At 36.2% G+C, this 16,190-nt stretch overlaps 2 protein-coding genes across 3 annotated transcripts in view; one reads left to right on the top strand and one right to left on the bottom strand.

Annotated features, from left to right (window-relative positions):
* Positions 1-226: 226 nt before the first annotated feature.
* The window catches only part of Prtg (protogenin), a 121,599-nt gene continuing 105,635 nt past the window's right edge, over positions 227-16,190 (bottom strand). The window contains exons 15-20 of the mRNA XM_026413406.2: positions 15,262-15,432; positions 6,512-6,694; positions 5,112-5,232; positions 3,246-3,411; positions 1,218-1,322; positions 227-631 (exon numbers count right to left, since the gene is read on the bottom strand). Coding sequence (XP_026269191.1) covers positions 227-631; positions 1,218-1,322; positions 3,246-3,411; positions 5,112-5,232; positions 6,512-6,694; positions 15,262-15,432 — 1,151 coding nt within the window. The remainder of the gene's footprint in view (positions 632-1,217; positions 1,323-3,245; positions 3,412-5,111; positions 5,233-6,511; positions 6,695-15,261; positions 15,433-16,190) is intronic.
* Positions 7,733-8,422, top strand: LOC144255407 (transmembrane emp24 domain-containing protein 5-like). Of its 2 annotated transcripts, XM_077800082.1 has the most exons (2): positions 7,733-8,086; positions 8,183-8,422. In XM_077800082.1, exons 1-2 carry the CDS (start codon positions 7,733-7,735, stop codon positions 8,420-8,422), a joined length of 594 nt encoding a protein of 197 aa, XP_077656208.1. The 2 variants fall into 2 exon arrangements, with proteins under 2 accessions (XP_077656208.1, XP_077656207.1); XM_077800081.1 differs by having other exon boundaries at positions 7,733-8,422.

The following is a 16,190-nucleotide window of genomic DNA, read 5'->3' on the forward strand; positions in this document are numbered from 1 at the left end:
GCTCCAGTGATATATATTTTATAATCTAGTCAAATATCTTGACTGTCCTCTTTCACATTGCTGACGATAAAACATTCAAAATACATGAGTTAAAAAAAAAAAAAAGACATTCAAAACAGGCTGAGATACCCAATAAGATATCAAGATTTTCATAAAAGGCTTTGGCTCCCTGTTCATTGTCCTTCGAACAGACTTCTTTTAGATGAGAATACCTGAGCATGGCTGTCTAGATTGGAAACTCATTTTTATCAAAGCACAGTACAGCAGATGGTGGCTGTGGAGCTGAAGAGGAAGTCTGCTCAGCAACCTGTGGCACTGCGGGGTCTTCACACTTCCTCATCAGGGGCCCCCCACCGGAATCACTGCCAGCAAGGGAATCAGAGGTTGGGGGTGTGGTACTTATAACGGAGGACAGGTGTATCTCATCATTGGACTCATGGGAGAACCTTCCGGAATCCCCAGTCTCATGGCTGCCTTCACTATTCGCTGAATGCTCAGTGTCAGCTGCAACACCAAAGGGTCTCGGGAAGCTGGCTGTCTGGCCTAGGGAGCTGGGGGAATCTTCATCACTGATTAACACGGTAGTGCCTGGCTGGTAAAAGCAGACAGCTTGAGTGAATCTTCTTTGAGGCTGGGTAAAAACAGACAAGGCAGCAATGAGATAGCAAACTGTTGATATAAAAGCAAAGGTCAGCATCATGTTTAGATCAGTAGTTTCTGACAGAGGGGTGAGAACATATCAGGATTGCCTGCAGCAAGTGAAGTGTTAAAAACTTCAGGGACTTTTTTGTTGTTGTTGTTATACAGTTGAACCCATGGTTGCTCAATCACTGAGTCCTTTTATTTTTTATTTTGAGACAGGGTGTTGCTAAAATAAATAAGGCTGGCCTTGGAACTTGTGATCCTCCTGCCTCAGCTCTCCGTTCCGGTCACTGCCACCGCATCAGGCATCTTCTGTGATTTTTTTGATGCCCTTTCCTTCTGACCTATCCCTTTTCCCATTGTTCCCACTCCCCAATGGAAACCACAGCTCTGATTACTACTACAACTGTCCTTTTAGTTATCACTCACCATGGCTCTCCAAAGACATGCCCCGATGAATATAATCATATCCATAAAAAAACACAGAAATTAAAATATTCATTACATTCCCCCCCCTTTTTAATTATTCTATAGACCATGGGTTGCTCAAAATGTTTTTCACATAGAGAGGTTACCTGCTCAACTTTTATCTTCTTAGAGTTTTGGAAAAAAAGCCATTTTCTCTTAGAGTTGTTTTTAATGATTGGACCATAGCTATTAATTATCAGGTCAGTTCCTCCCTGAAGACAAAAAAAAAAAAAAAAAAGGAAATGTAAATATCTTGGTCTTAGAGATTTCAGCTTATCACAAATATTACACAAAAATTTTATGTTTTTAAAAAAAATCACAGATATCACTACTTCTTCAGGCAGAACACAACATATTTGGGGCATTTGTTAGTGATCAAAAAGAACTACAATGGGTTATTCTTAAGATGTACATATGTTTACATAAAATTACTTTCTGTAAACACCTAACAAAAACTAATATAGACACACACAAGCAGAAGTATTTGGGGTAAAGTATAATGATTCCAAAACTTATTTTCAACTGAACCAGCAAACAAAAATTAGTTCATTTTCCAAACTTGTTTCTCTCCCTCACTTCAGGTCTCCACTGCTCTGCTTCTTTAATTTTTTTTAAAGATTTAAAAAATACCTTTATTTATTTATATGTGGTGCTGAGAATCAAACCCACTGCCTCCTCACAAATACTAGGCAAGTGCTCTTCCACTGAGCCACAACACCAGTCCCCGCTTCTTTCATTTTTTATTCTTCCTTTTTCCCTCCATAGCCTTACTCTTTCTCATATGTACTTCTAAACTCACAACAGAAGCACAGTATGTTTTACCATTATTTAAACTTATTTCAAACTTTTCAATTCTAATGTTTTAGATTAATCTGAAATAAGCTGAAAGACCTGATTTGTATTGGAATGTAAAAGCTAAGGTCTGTGGTTATAAAGTTCAACAGTGGAGAGAATTTCCCTAACATTTGTAAGATTCCAGGTTCCATTCCCAAGACTGCAAAAAAAAAAAAGCTAGCTAATTTATGGATGCAAACAAGACAATAGAAGTAGCAAAAATCAATTCAGTATTATTTCTTCATAACATTGTATATGCTAGCACTGTGCTAGATATACGTGAATCTGTTAAGTATAATTATATAAAATTTAATATAAAAATTGACTGAAAATTTAACATATTTTTTGTTAGTCTCAACTTTAAGAAAGGGTTAGGGAAGAACTTTTCTTCAAAGTCAAAGAATAAATATTTTGGGTTTTTCTCAACCCCCTGCCAAAAAATGACCCTTTAAAAATATAAAAAAATTCTTGGTTCAGGGCACTGCCACACAAAAACATACTGGCCTGTAGTTATAGCACATTGGTTATGGGAGATATTGTAATAATGTACAATATCTAATGTTGCAATGTGGTGTCCACGATGCTGACCACTATACCGTTATTATATATACTGGCAAAGATACTAAGTCATGTCTTCCAAGGACATTTCTTTACTACATCCAACTAACTTGGGCCACAAAGGGTAGGATTTTTAGATTTCTATTTAGATACTCCATATTTTCAAAAATATTCTTTAGACTTGGGATGTTCTGATAATCAATTCAGTTCAACAATCAACCAGACTAAATGTAAAATGGATTAATAAAAAACTGTCCACCTGGTAAATACAGGATAGTCCAAATATAGTAAATAGAAAGACTAATGACCAGGATACCTCTATTTAAGACATCACCATATGATCCCATGTAATTTGATCTGTGCTACGTTTTCACTTCTCTCTCTCTCTCTCTCTCTCTCTTTCTGGTTCTTTTATCTATTCCCATCTTCTTCCAGGCATTTTATGTAAGAAAGGATTTGGGTAAAAAAAAATTTTGGGGGGGGGGTGGGTACTAGGGATTGAACTCAAGGGCCCTCAACAACGGAGCTACATTCCCCAGACTTTTTTTGTATTCTGTTTAGAGACAGGGTCTCAATGAATTGCTTAGCACCTCGCTTTTGCTGAGGGTGAACTTTTTCTTCTATTTCATTAAGAGAAATATATATATAATACATTCAACATAAAATTTTTGTAAGTTAATTTTACACTTAAAGGAAAGAATCAAGGGCAGCATGATGCAACAAATCCTCCCTCAGCTCAATACCTTTGCATCAATGAAGTTGTTTGGCATAATCATTGGCATTAAGGAGTCTTCATTTTCTACAGCTCTTTCCAGGTTCTTTCCTACTTCATTTCCACTAGCTAAGGAGGCACTGGTACGAGACAACTGTTGAGTTCCATTCTGTGCTGTCTTGGAAGCAGATGATTTCCTGAAATATTGTTAAGAAAACAAAATCTTCTATCTTCACAGAAGATGTAGGCAAACGTACCCAATTTGGCCCATAATCACAACTTTACAAACCATGGAGTTCTTCAATGCCCATTTCTCAGATATCTTCAGAAACCAAAGATTCAATTTTATTATTTATTTATTGGTACTGAGAATTTAACCCAGGGGCACTTTAAGCACTGAGCTACATCCCCAGCCTTTTTATTTTTAATTTTGAGACAGAGCCTCACTAAGCTGCTTAGGATCTCGCTGAATTGCTGAGGCTGGCCTTGAACTTGTGATCCTCCTGGGCCACCGGACTCACAGGTATGTGCCATGGCGCCTGGCCCAAACATTCGATTTTTACTCCAACTCATTGCTGCAAACTTTAATTGAAGAAATCTCTTCACTTCTTGACTTAGCATCTGCTTGCATAAAATTATTTTCTACAAGCAATAAAAACCTTATATTTATGAAATGCCATTATCAATTATTGTGGTTTATCATTTATGCAGAATTAATTTTATTACCTTATATTTTCCCCTTCAAGTCTATAGACTGTTACATTAACCTAGCAATTTTCTTGCCAATTAATGATGGTAAATTTAGAGTAGCACTTCTGCAAAATTTACACATCCCCAAAACAATGTGCATAAATATTTTACATAAAGTTCTTAAAGCAAAAAAATTGGACAATAAAACTGTAAAGCCAGTTCATTATGCACAAAGATGTTTGAACTTTTTCATTAATATGTTTTGCAGTCATCTCTCTATGTAAAAGTACCAAACTGAAAAATCTATGCCAACTGAGGGAGATTACTGAAAAACAGACTGTGATTTTGTTTGTTTGTGTAAGAAAGAACCTTAAACAAAACAAAACAAAGATAGAATCTTGCTGGGAGCTCCCAGCAGCTTGGGAGGCTGAGGCAGAAGGATTGAGAGTTCAAAGCTAGCCTCAGCAATTTAGCAAGGTTCTGTCTCTAAATAAAATATTAAAAGGGGGCTGAGGATCTTGCTCAGTTGTTAAATGTCCTTGGGTTCTATGCTTGGTACCAAACCAGACAAACAAAAAAACTTCAGAAAATTAATGAAAGCAAATGCCAAAATTTTTATAAAAAGTTAAAAATAGTCACATTCACTAAAGGCAAGTTACTAGTGAAAATTTAGTCACAGTCAAACCACAGATGGAATTGCCTAACAGAGTTTATAGATAAACCCCTAATTCTTATTCATTATGCATTTGTCTTAATCCTTGTATGGAGATTCCCAATCATAAGTCCTGTGCTGTTCTTAGTGACTCAGGCAATTCTTGTACTAAACATGAAATATTCCAGATAATAAAGAAACCTCTCAAGAAACAGATACACCAGATTAAGGTTCCATTAAATCCAAAACCCAAACCAATCTCAAAGATTTACTTTGTGCTTCTCAAAATACTAAGGAAATGAGGAAACTGGGTCCTCATTTAGTATTTTATCAGCATAGTAATTGTTTTCAACTAGCAAGAAAATAATCATCCCACAAAATGAGCATATGCTAAGCTGTGAGAACCTAGTAACCCTGCATTTATTTTAAAATGGAAAAATTCCAGTTATTCTACAGGGTACTTGATTTCAATTTGTTTCCTATTGTTAGTACAATTTAAATGGGGTTTTTTTTTTTTTTTAAACTAACCCAGCATCTCCAGCCATGGACACATACCTGGCTTTACTTCGGTATATCAAGATGAGCACACAGATGAGGATGCAGGTCAAGGCTATGCCAACACCCACGGCAATGCCTGTCATTGACTTCTGGTCCAGATGGTAATAGCCTGAATAAACTAGAGGGGGAGCACATTTACTCAGATCAAACAGGAAAAAATATTTTATTTATCCTAATTCTCAGGGTAGATATTTGCTTTTCTATAAATTCTCTTCCTCTCATAGGAAAAGTATTGATATTATCCATATCTACGCAAAAAAGTCATGAATTACTCTTCTATTAGGATTTTAGAAATAAGTGTTTTCCAATATAAAGATTCTATTTTAGATATAATATTATTACATACAACATGAACATTAATTCATAACTTACAATACTAAAAGGTACAAAACAGATGCTCTTTAATGGACAAAGAATAGCTTTCATGTCATGTTGCCTTAAAAGTGGTTTGTAGGTTAAAGAGTAGTTTTTATCTATGCACATGAGAACAGGGTTTCTGAAACTTTACTGCGCACATGGTTCAGTAGGGGATAGGCTAAAATGAAGATTCTGGTTCACTAAGTCTGGGGTGCAGCCTGTGATTCTGCATGTCTAATGCTTAACTGATATCCATGATGCTGGTTGCTAGATCACTCTAAACAGGGTATCTGAGAAGCAAACATGAATCCTGTTTTCCCCTTCCTCTGATGAGATGGTAGCTACGGTGGCTACCTCCTTTCTCTTCCTAAAAAAGACTGTCCTGCCCTTCTCTCTCTCACACACACACAGCACTGAAGGATTTTTCTGTGGAGCTAAGGATCCTTAATCCTTTCTTAAGTTCATCGGGCATTTTTTTCCTTTTAACGTTGTCCCTACTTCTCCAAAGAAGGGGAGGAAAGGGAGAGGTCTTGAACCACACTTCCTTCAGGTGGAAAGCTGCACTGAACGGAGTGAGGGTGGCTCTTCAATTGCTTTTCTGGAGAGAAACAACTTTCTTTCCACAAAGGCTGTTTTTCTGTGGTGAAAACTCTTAATGAAAACCATGTTCTTCTGAGACCGAACTCCACAAGCACCCTTGTGGTTTACTTCTGTGGAATCTCCCAGGAAGCTTGGTCTCTTCTGTTTAATGGTGGAGCAACTCCTCTACCCTGGTGGTTGCTCAACTGGGAAAAGAAATGATTGGGAGCATAGTGGTCTGAAAACTGCAGTTAATTCTGAGATGATTTTGCCTCCTAGGAGTACAAAGAAGAGCTATGCAGTCTTATAACATCAGAACTTCGCCAGTAATAATTTTAACAAACTGAGTGTAGGTTTAGGGATATGGCAATTGTATGAGCTGAAAGAAGTATAAGGAAACTGAAACTTCTTTTTTTTTTTTCCTTAAGAAAAAATCACAGGGACGATGGCAGTATACAGACCTTTGGCATCAGCAGAATCCAAACGCTTGGGCCTCTGATTTGATTCAGAAGTTTCCTTGGGAAGTACTGCCAGCTCTACAGAATTTGAAAAGGGTCCTTCTCCCACCTCATTGGATGCTGATATCTTGACAATGTATACATTTCCTGCCACCAGGTTTTCTAGCAATGCCATAGTTATTGCCCCTGTAAATACATGAATTTAAAATTAAGTACACTTTTACAATCATGCAAACATGGTTCTTTATTTTTATAATATTTATCTGATTATAAAAATGGCATATTTTCATTATAGTACATTTAGAAAATATAAATAAAAACAAAGTTACAATTTCCCATTGTTAACATTATAATGTTTTGTATGTATGCAAAAACATGTATGAACACATATTTACTGCATTCATTTTTATATCTTAGAGTTTTCACTTAACATTGTATTTACTTATTTAAAATAACAGGCTTATATTATTTATATCGTGTGTGTATACATATGTAAAGTTTTACTTTTTTTAGACGGCATAAAGAACATTTAATTATGTGACATTTCAAACACATATAGAGACAAAAGCACACGTAATAAACCTAGATCAACAATTATAATTTAAAAATCCAATGTGAGGAGTTTTTCTCCTTATCAGAAGTGATCTTGTTCTTCCTTCTTAAATGAGAAACAACACAATTATTTTTGAAAGCGTGAAAATATCTTTCATGTGTCTATCATTATCTCAGATTTCTTCAAGGTAAAGAGGAAAGAAAATGCAAAGTTCCTTAGGAACTTCAAAGTGCTGAAGACCCAGATGTCAGATTATCAAAATGACCACAAGCAATCTGGCTAAAGTCTACTTCTCTCCAAAAATAATCATCATTTGTATTTGCATATAATATGTAGTTTCTACAGGTATTTTCTCTTTGGCATAATTGCTAACAAGGATTCCTGTCTGGGCCCTGCCATTTCTTGAGGGGTCTTTCTGTTTTGTTCTGTCACTGCACTGAAGGATATTTCTTACAAGAGACTGCCACCCTAGGAACTACTCCTAATATTAAGAAATTCAGGGAGGACAGCACTTTTCACACAGCGCGTTTGCCACCGCCGCGGCCGCCACCTGAACTTTCTTCATATTCTGAGTCTCCCTGCCACGAGGAGTCCAGGGAAGAAAAGCGGAGCTGAGGCGCCAGTATCTACACCTCCCACGCCACTTTCAGCCCAAGCTCTCCCCAGCAGGGATGGGAGACAAGATCTGGCTGCCCTTCCCTGTGCTCCTCCTGGCCACTCTGACCCCAGAGCTGCTGCCGGGGGCGGCCGGCTTCACTCCCTCTTTGGACAGCGACTTCACCTTCACCCTTCCGGCTGGGCAGAAAGAGTGTTTCTACCAGCCCATGCCCCTGAAGGCCTCGCTGGAGATCGAGTATCAAGTTTTAGATGGAGCTGGATTAGATATTGATTTCTACCTTGCCTCTCCAGAAGGCAAAACCTTAGTTTTTGAACAAAGAAAATCAGATGGAGTTCACACGGTTGAGACTGAAGTTGGTGACTACATGTTCTGCTTTGACAATACATTCAGCACTATTTCTGAGAAAGTAATTTTCTTTGAATTAATCCTGGATAATATGGGAGAACAGGCACAAGAACAAGAAGACTGGAAGAAATATATTACTGGCACAGATATGTTGGAGATGAAACTAGAAGACATTCTGGAATCCATCAACAGCATCAAGTCCAGACTAAGCAAAAGTGGTCATATACAAACTCTGCTTAGAGCATTTGAAGCTCGTGGTCAAAACATACAAGAAAGCAATTTTGATAGAGTCAGTTTCTGGTCTATGGTTAATTTAGTGGTCATGGTAGTGGTGTCAGCCATTCAGGTTTATATGCTGAAGAGTCTGTTTGAAGATAAGAGGAAAAATAAAACTTAAAACTCCACTGGATTACTTAACATTGAGAAAAAAAGGCATAAAAATGCAATAAACTGGTACCATTAGTAGTCTTTTCCAAAATGTTTTATCATTAAGTGTAAAACAAGTTATCATTTTAATGTGAAAGGAAAGTTTTCACTTTCTGTGCAAATAGTCTTATCAATTCAGTTGTTTTTAAGTGTATACCAGGAATATTTTATAAAAGATAAGTTTAATTGAATGAAGCCATATTAATAATTGTATTTTCCTAATTTTGAAAAAATTTTTCATATATCACAGTGAATTAAAGAAATGAATATTGGGTCTAAATGCAACACCAAAAATCTGCTTTTGCCTACAACTTCTTTGTAAACGTGGAAGTTACAAATCAATTGTAAAAGTTTTTAATATAGTAAGTTATATAAATCATGTGAGAATTATATAATTATGAATTGAATATATTGTTTCCTCTTTACATATGCATCTCTCCTAAAAGATAAATAGAAACAGCTCTGAAACAGACATTTTTAGAATTTTTAAAACCAAGTATATTTCAATGTAAAATATTAACAAAATGTGTTAGTTTTGTATACTTAGCCTACATTCCCAAAAGTTGACATTTTGTTAATTCAATATCTTGAAACTGCAAAAGCATACTTTCTCATTAAAATTAGGACAAGTTTTCTCTTTGAAATGAAGATATAGAATTGAAAGTGTTCTAAAGTGAAGATACACAGATAAAGGTTGGTCAGCATCCATAAGGATGCATTCTGTCTAGACCTTAATTAAGGTATAGAATTTTAACAGTAAATATGAGATAAAATAAATTTATTTTTATATTATCTATCAGTGTTATGTTAGTTCTAACATGATTATTGACTTCAGTAATACATTATTACCAACAATTGTGAAGGAAATATTGCTTAAAAGGATATGGTCCTAATGTAAATAAATTTCTCCTATTCTGAGTTCTGGATGTTATCAGAAACAATTTAAGGATATCTGATCCAAAATAATGTTCACTTAAATGGAACTGCAAATAAATAAATATCTGGAATCTGATGACTTATCATGATATGCCAATCCTAAAATAAATCATCAGAGGTTAAGTTCCAAAAAAAAAAAAAAAGAAAGAAATTCAACCACAAAGTTGTTCCAGCACTGCCTTTATAGGTGGATGTGCACAGGGAACTCTAGCTTTCCTGGGCGTTTCATCTTTCTCCTAAAGCAAGGCATCCCGACAATAGTTTCAAAGGGCTCAAAATAGCTTGTTGCAGTCACCCCTAAGCCAGAGTTGGCTGCTCCAGCAAGTATGCTGAAATGAAGTGTGGGGTGATCTCAGAGCCAAGGTCATAACACAGAGGCTACCTCTGAGGTCACATGGTAGTGGGAGGCAGCCGAACCACCAGTGGCAATGCCCAGTGGTAATGCCAGGAGCCCAACACCACTTGTTTTCATGTTCTCTGGTTGCATTGGCCTCAAAAAGAGTGTGAGCTATTTGAGTACACAACTGTTAAATAAACAAACTAACCCCTATTTAGAATCAGGAAGAGTTATTATGTTCTTAGGCAGATGTATTCAAAAACAAAAATGTATTTGTAACATGTTACAATTAGCTAGAAGGAAAAACATTTCAGTTTCTTCAAAACTGAGATATAAATAAATAGTTTCCTTTTTATAATAGAATAATTTAATTTTTACAAATGCTCGGCAAAAACCAATTGTACCAGAAACTAAAAGTCTTTTCTTTTAATTCAAATTTTTTAAATGGATCAGCAGTCACTTCCCCTAAGAAGAAGTGTCTTCATTTAGGAAAAAAGGGAACTATAACATTCTAGTTCCCCTATGACAGACTCAAAGCATTTCCCAAAGGTAAAACTGATCTGACTGTCCCCATATTCTCTCAGCAGACTATTTCAATCTGAGTGTGATGATCTGTCCACTGACTTATACACAATTGACTATTTGGCTAGACCAGGAGTTTCACAGATCTTCAGTGTGACAGGCACAGTGCTGGACCAATGTGGACCCATTCTTGGCATGGTGCCAAGTCATCTGTGACTTACAATGGTACTTTCTTTGTGGGGGAAATACTTTCCACCTCATTTGATTATTATAAGAATTAAACTAACCCTGGCAGGTGTCTGACATGAGTGTATATGTACAATTAAAAAAAAAAAAAAGCTTGCTTTCTCACTCTGATTTCTCCTCTTCTACTTCTGGTGGATAAAAAAAAATGTTTTTCGTATCTGAACACTTTAAGGTTGATACCAGATACTCTGTACAAGGCAATTTTTAGCTGAACTTACATTAAATGGCAGCTGAACTTAAAGTGTAAGTTTTTTGTGACCAAAGGCTATTGATTTAAAATATGAAGACAGAGGCTATCCGACCTCTCCATTGGATATCTAAGAGGCACCTCAAATCAAACATGTTTAAAATCAAACCCTTGATTTCCCCCCACTGATTCGGTTCTCTTTTTCTCACTCCCTTCCCCTGCCCCACCAACTGTCTGCCAGCAGGTCTGGTAGGCTTTCTTTCAAAATATGTTCCAAGAGCTTCTTGTTCACTTCACCATCACTATACCCTGTCCATACCCACATCAACTCTCATAGGTAGACCTGCCTATTAAATGGTCTCCTAACTTTTGTTCTCATCTCCTCATACTCAACTTTTCAAGTAGTTTGCCTAGAACAATCCTTCTAAAATGAAGATCTGATCAGCAGTCTCCAATATCTTCCCTCTTAAAATAAAATCCATAATTCACAAAATCTGATCTATAAGATCTGCCCTGGTTACCTCCTTCTCTCATTTCTTACTACTTGCTTTTCCCCTCATTCTAACCTTCCTGGCCTTGTTTTTCCTCAAGCCCTCTGCCTCAGGGTCTTTGCACTTCCCCCAGATACCAATGTGTCTATGCTAGATGGGATTTCTTCCAAGAAAACTTACCTTTCTACCCCCACCACTTTGTCTGTTTCCCCTATTTCACCTTTCTTTTTTTTTTTTTTGAATTTTTAAATATTTATTTTTTAGTTTTTGGCGGACACAACATCTTTGTTTGTATGTGGTGCTGAGGATCGAACCTGGGCCGCACGCATGCCAGGCAAGCGCGCTACCGCTTGAGCCACATCCCCAGCCCCAATTTCACCTTTCTTTATAGCATTTATGACACTATCTGAAAATGTAGATATTTGTTAAAATTTTTGTTACCTGGGATACAAGCTCCAATGGGGGGCAGGGATTTTTGTTTGTTTTGTTTTCACCGTGGTGGTATAGCAAGTTTCTAGAACAGAGCCTGGCACATGGTAATCACTCAATAAAACTTGGTTTAATAAATGAATATGTTCCTACTATGAGTAGTCAAATTCTTTTGGCAAACACTGAGTTAAATGGAATTCTCTTTTTATAGAATTTCAAATTTCCAATGTGAACCTCTAATAGGAGGATATAGTGATTCTCAAACTTATTTACAATCATGGAAAAGACTTTTCTGGAGGAGGAGCATCTTTATAATCTCAGGAAATATATAAAAAACAAAGTTAAGGAATTGCTGAGACAGGGCATAATTTTCTTCCAATGTCTTTTAGATTTAAAAATAATTGAGTAGTTTGTGCTGATTTATTACATACCAGGAAGGTAAAGGCTATAATTTCTGATCCACTTTAAATTACATGCAAGTATAATATTGTACCACTTTTCTGCTCCACCATGCTTCCATGTACCATTTTAGCCACAAATACCATGTACTCACCAGAAATATTTTTTCAAATGTTTAGATTCATGAAAAAGTCTTATTTCATTTGGTATTAAATATGTGAATTAAGTATATAAATATATATAAAGCTAATATATATATTATTATATATGTAATAGAAAAATACATTCTTGGGGCTGGGTTTGTGGCTCAGTGGTAGAGCACTCGCCTAGCACGTGCAAGGCACTGAGTTCCATCCTCATCACCACATAAAAATAAACAGATAAATAAGTCATTGTGTCCACCTATAATAAAAGAAAAAAAAAATATTCTTCTTTTCCTCCAATGTTTTCTATACTTTTGCCTTTCTAAAATTCCCATGTTTAGAAAAGACAATTTTACATTTATTTTTTCTTCAAATATCATGTTGTATTTTTTCATTAAATATGAGTCAATTCCTTTATATTTTTCCTCTCTAAAATAAGTACAACTGTTTTTTACTTATGCTGTTTATTTGTTCTTTAAGAATCACTGGCATTAGCTATGAAAAGGGTTTTCTGCATTCAACAAATGATAAAAGCTTTTCACTGAGATTGTTTCTTAAGATTGCATCAAGTAGCATGTGAGATTATTCTTTCTTGTGCCTATTTATAGTTAGAAAAGTTTACATAGCTGTAGAAACCTGCTATTACAATCCATTTTGCTATGGAGACATCAATAAAGTAAAATGTTATTTTCTGATTTTTCAAACTTAAAAATGAATGAACTTGAAAAGAGAACAAATTTTGTTTCTTTTTTGGCAAGTACAAAAAAACTACAAGATATTTGTTCACGTGATCAAAATTCTAATTAAAGACTCTTCCTCATTAAGTCAGGTTTGTTATTTGGTTGAGTATTGCATCAATAAGCCATTTTGGAACTGAACAACTGAAACTGAATTAAATATTTTTGGAAAATGATAGGCTGAGGCATTTTAATGAATTTCCCCAATGAATCATGCCTCCATCTGCTCACTCCTTTTGAATGCCCCATCCACAAAAACTTTGGGCTTGGCCACGTGAGTTGCTCTGTCCAGTGGGATATCAGTGACTGTGTTGCAAGCAGAGGTTCATAAAGGTTTGAACCTGGGGCTTCCTCCCTCTCGTCCTGATTATGAAACCCTCCCTTACTGTTTTGAGATTCTCACACCCTATCCAAACTGAGATAGCTGCATTCTCTTGAGAGGCCAATAGAAATGCCCAGCTGATTCTAGTTGAAACTGCTGACTAAAGGAATTATAAGAGAATAAAATAGTTAAGTTTTAGAGTGGTTTGTAAGGCAGCAATAGTAATGAACAAATGTAAAGTTAATAGCTATCAAATACTTACTACTTTCAAGTCTCTTCAGTAATCAGGAAACCAGGACTTAGTGAGCCTTCTGATATTGAAAACTATGAATATACAATTATCAAAACTCCAGCTAAAATTAATATTCACTTGCTTTACAACTGCATGCAAACAAATGTTTTTAAATTCACCTTCCTATTTAGGAAAATATTCCCCTTCAAAGGTAAACTTTGTGTTGAAATGTCCAACATTGTTATTATGTTTACAATATGTGGATGGCCAACAAAATTCCTTTGTTAAATCCTTTTTTTAAAAATATTTTTTTTAGTTATAGTTGAGCATATTTTATTTATTTTTATGTGGTGCTGAGGATTGAACCCAACATCTCACTCATGCTAGGCAAGTGCTCTACCCCTGAGTCACAACCCCAGCCCTTTTAAATCCTTCTTAAGCTTTTAAGTGCTTGGTAATTCTTTCCCCAGCACGTCTGAATTAAGGAAGTGCCAAAATAATGAAGTTTTATTGTTTATATGATGGTCCATCTAAAAACCGGCATATGGAGCTTGTCCAGATGAAAGCTTAAAGATTTTAAAAAGGAGCCAGGGGGCTGTGGCTGTGGCTCAGTGGTAGAGCACTTGCCTAGCATGCTTGAGGCACTGGGTTCAGTCCTCAGCACCATATAAAAATAGTGCGGTGACACATGCCTGTAACCCAGCAGCTCAGGAGGCTGAGGCAGGAAGATCAAGAGTTCAAAGTCAGCCTCAGCAACTTAGTGAGGCGTTAAGCAGCTCAGTGAGACCTTGTCTCTAAATAAAATACAAAATACGGCTGGGGATGTGGCTCAGTGACCTTGAGTTCATTCCCCCTTTAAAAAGAATACGGGGTTTGGGAATTAGTTTTTCTCAAATAAAAATAATGTTTAAAAGTACTAAATACACTGTCATTAAGTCCTAATCATATTTTCCCTCTACTTAAGTGGACCCTAACATTCATTTGGGTCAATTTATTTGCATGTGAACCATTTTTATAGGAGTCTTTCCCTTAAACCAGGTCTTCTTCCAGGATTGCCTACTCCAGAACAAGATGCAGTACCACCAGAAATATCCTAATTACCCATAATAATTCTCCCTCCCTTAGTTCTCTCTCCCCCGCATCCAAGCTATTAAGTCCTGTCCATTTACCTCCTTAGTTTCTTTCAGCCATCCTTTTTTTTCTACCTCTATCCTCTTGTCCTAATCCAGGCTTAACATCACTTTCCCAAACTATTAAGAATCACCTCCTGGGGCTGGGGTTGTGGCTCAGTGTAGAGCATTTGCCTAGCATGTGTGAGGCACTGGGTTCGATCCTCAACACCACATAAATATAAATAAATAAAATAAAGGTATTGTACTATCTACAACTAAAAGTATTAAAAAAAATAGTCACCTCCTTTCTAGGATTATTTTGCATTCCTCTAACCCCACTCCTCCCCAGCCAAATCTCTTCTATTGTAAAAATGATCATTCTGAAACAGGTCAAAGGCTTCCCAATGCTATTTAAATAAAACCAAAATCTTTAATAATTTGTTACTTCACACATAAAAATATAAATTCAAAACAAAACTCTGGATCCCTCTTTCCCTTTCTTTCCTTATATCACTAATAACCTTACTTTTCATCCTCCTTAATAATTCATGATTATGAGAAGCTTGGCAACTTAGTGAGACCCTGTCTCAAAATAAAAAAGAAAAAAAGGAATGGGGGATACATCTCAGTAGTTGAGCTCTTCTCTGGCATATATGAGGCCCTGGGTTCAACTAGAACTGTAAAATAAAAAAGGAAATAATTTATGACTATATTTACCTTCTCGGTGTAGAACCTGCCACTCTCCTGCAATCCAGGCCTTCCTGGAGGCATACAAGATAGTATAGCGTGTCACAACTGTCTCCGGGCCATCAGGGGGTTTCCAGGAAACCAAGGCAGTGTCATCCTCTATTAATGTCACTTTAACTCCAACTGGTGGGCCTGCTGGTGCTGTGTACACATGTAAAACATATCAGTAGGATAAAATGGTTCATAAACACTCAAATGCCTGGCTGATAGACTAGTAAGCTTGGAAAATAGTTGAAAAAACTAGAAACTATTTTTTAAAAAAATCTAAAAATTACAGTTTCTAAAGATCATTAAAAATAATGGTGATAATGGTAAAGAACTTTTTTCCCTCCTTTTTCTGAAAGCTAATTTAATTTTTATGTTAAGGATAAAAAAGCATAAAAGAGATAATAGCATCCTAGATGGGAACTTATTAAGTCAAAGGGATTATATTTTTAAGACACTTGAGATGTTTTTGCTAAATTGCTAACTAGGAAGGTTTATAGTTCTATCACATAGTAAGTGCCACCCCATCAGTTACTGAACATGAACTGTGGTTCCTACTAACAACATATAGAACCATGACTTAACGGGATCTAGAACTCAGAAGAAAATGCTTCTGAGACCAAAACATTTATTTCCCCAACATGCTGTAAATCCATGAGTTTAACAGGATAGACTAAAGTCTAATAATTTATAATGGTGAAAAGTAGTAAGACCTTGGAATTTTAGTTGACTCAATCTTCAATATGAGCTAAACATTTGAAGAACTGGTTTTGGGTCCACATTTCCTATGAAATAATGCCAAAACCATATCAACAAAGCCCAGTGTTCACTGACATGTTTCTTGCTCTCTTTCAACATACTTAAAATAGAGCAGGAACACTCCTCCTAGATCATCTAGTTCTTCACCCCCATTT

This window comes from Urocitellus parryii, chromosome 6, assembly GCF_045843805.1.
Source record: "Urocitellus parryii isolate mUroPar1 chromosome 6, mUroPar1.hap1, whole genome shotgun sequence".
Classification (NCBI taxonomy): Eukaryota; Metazoa; Chordata; class Mammalia; order Rodentia; family Sciuridae; genus Urocitellus; species Urocitellus parryii.

Bases quoted from the DNA above. Each gene is read 5' to 3' on its own strand.
- LOC144255407 (XM_077800081.1), top strand. From the start codon at position 7,733: ATGGGAGACAAGATCTGGCTGCCCTTCCCTGTGCTCCTCCTGGCCACT.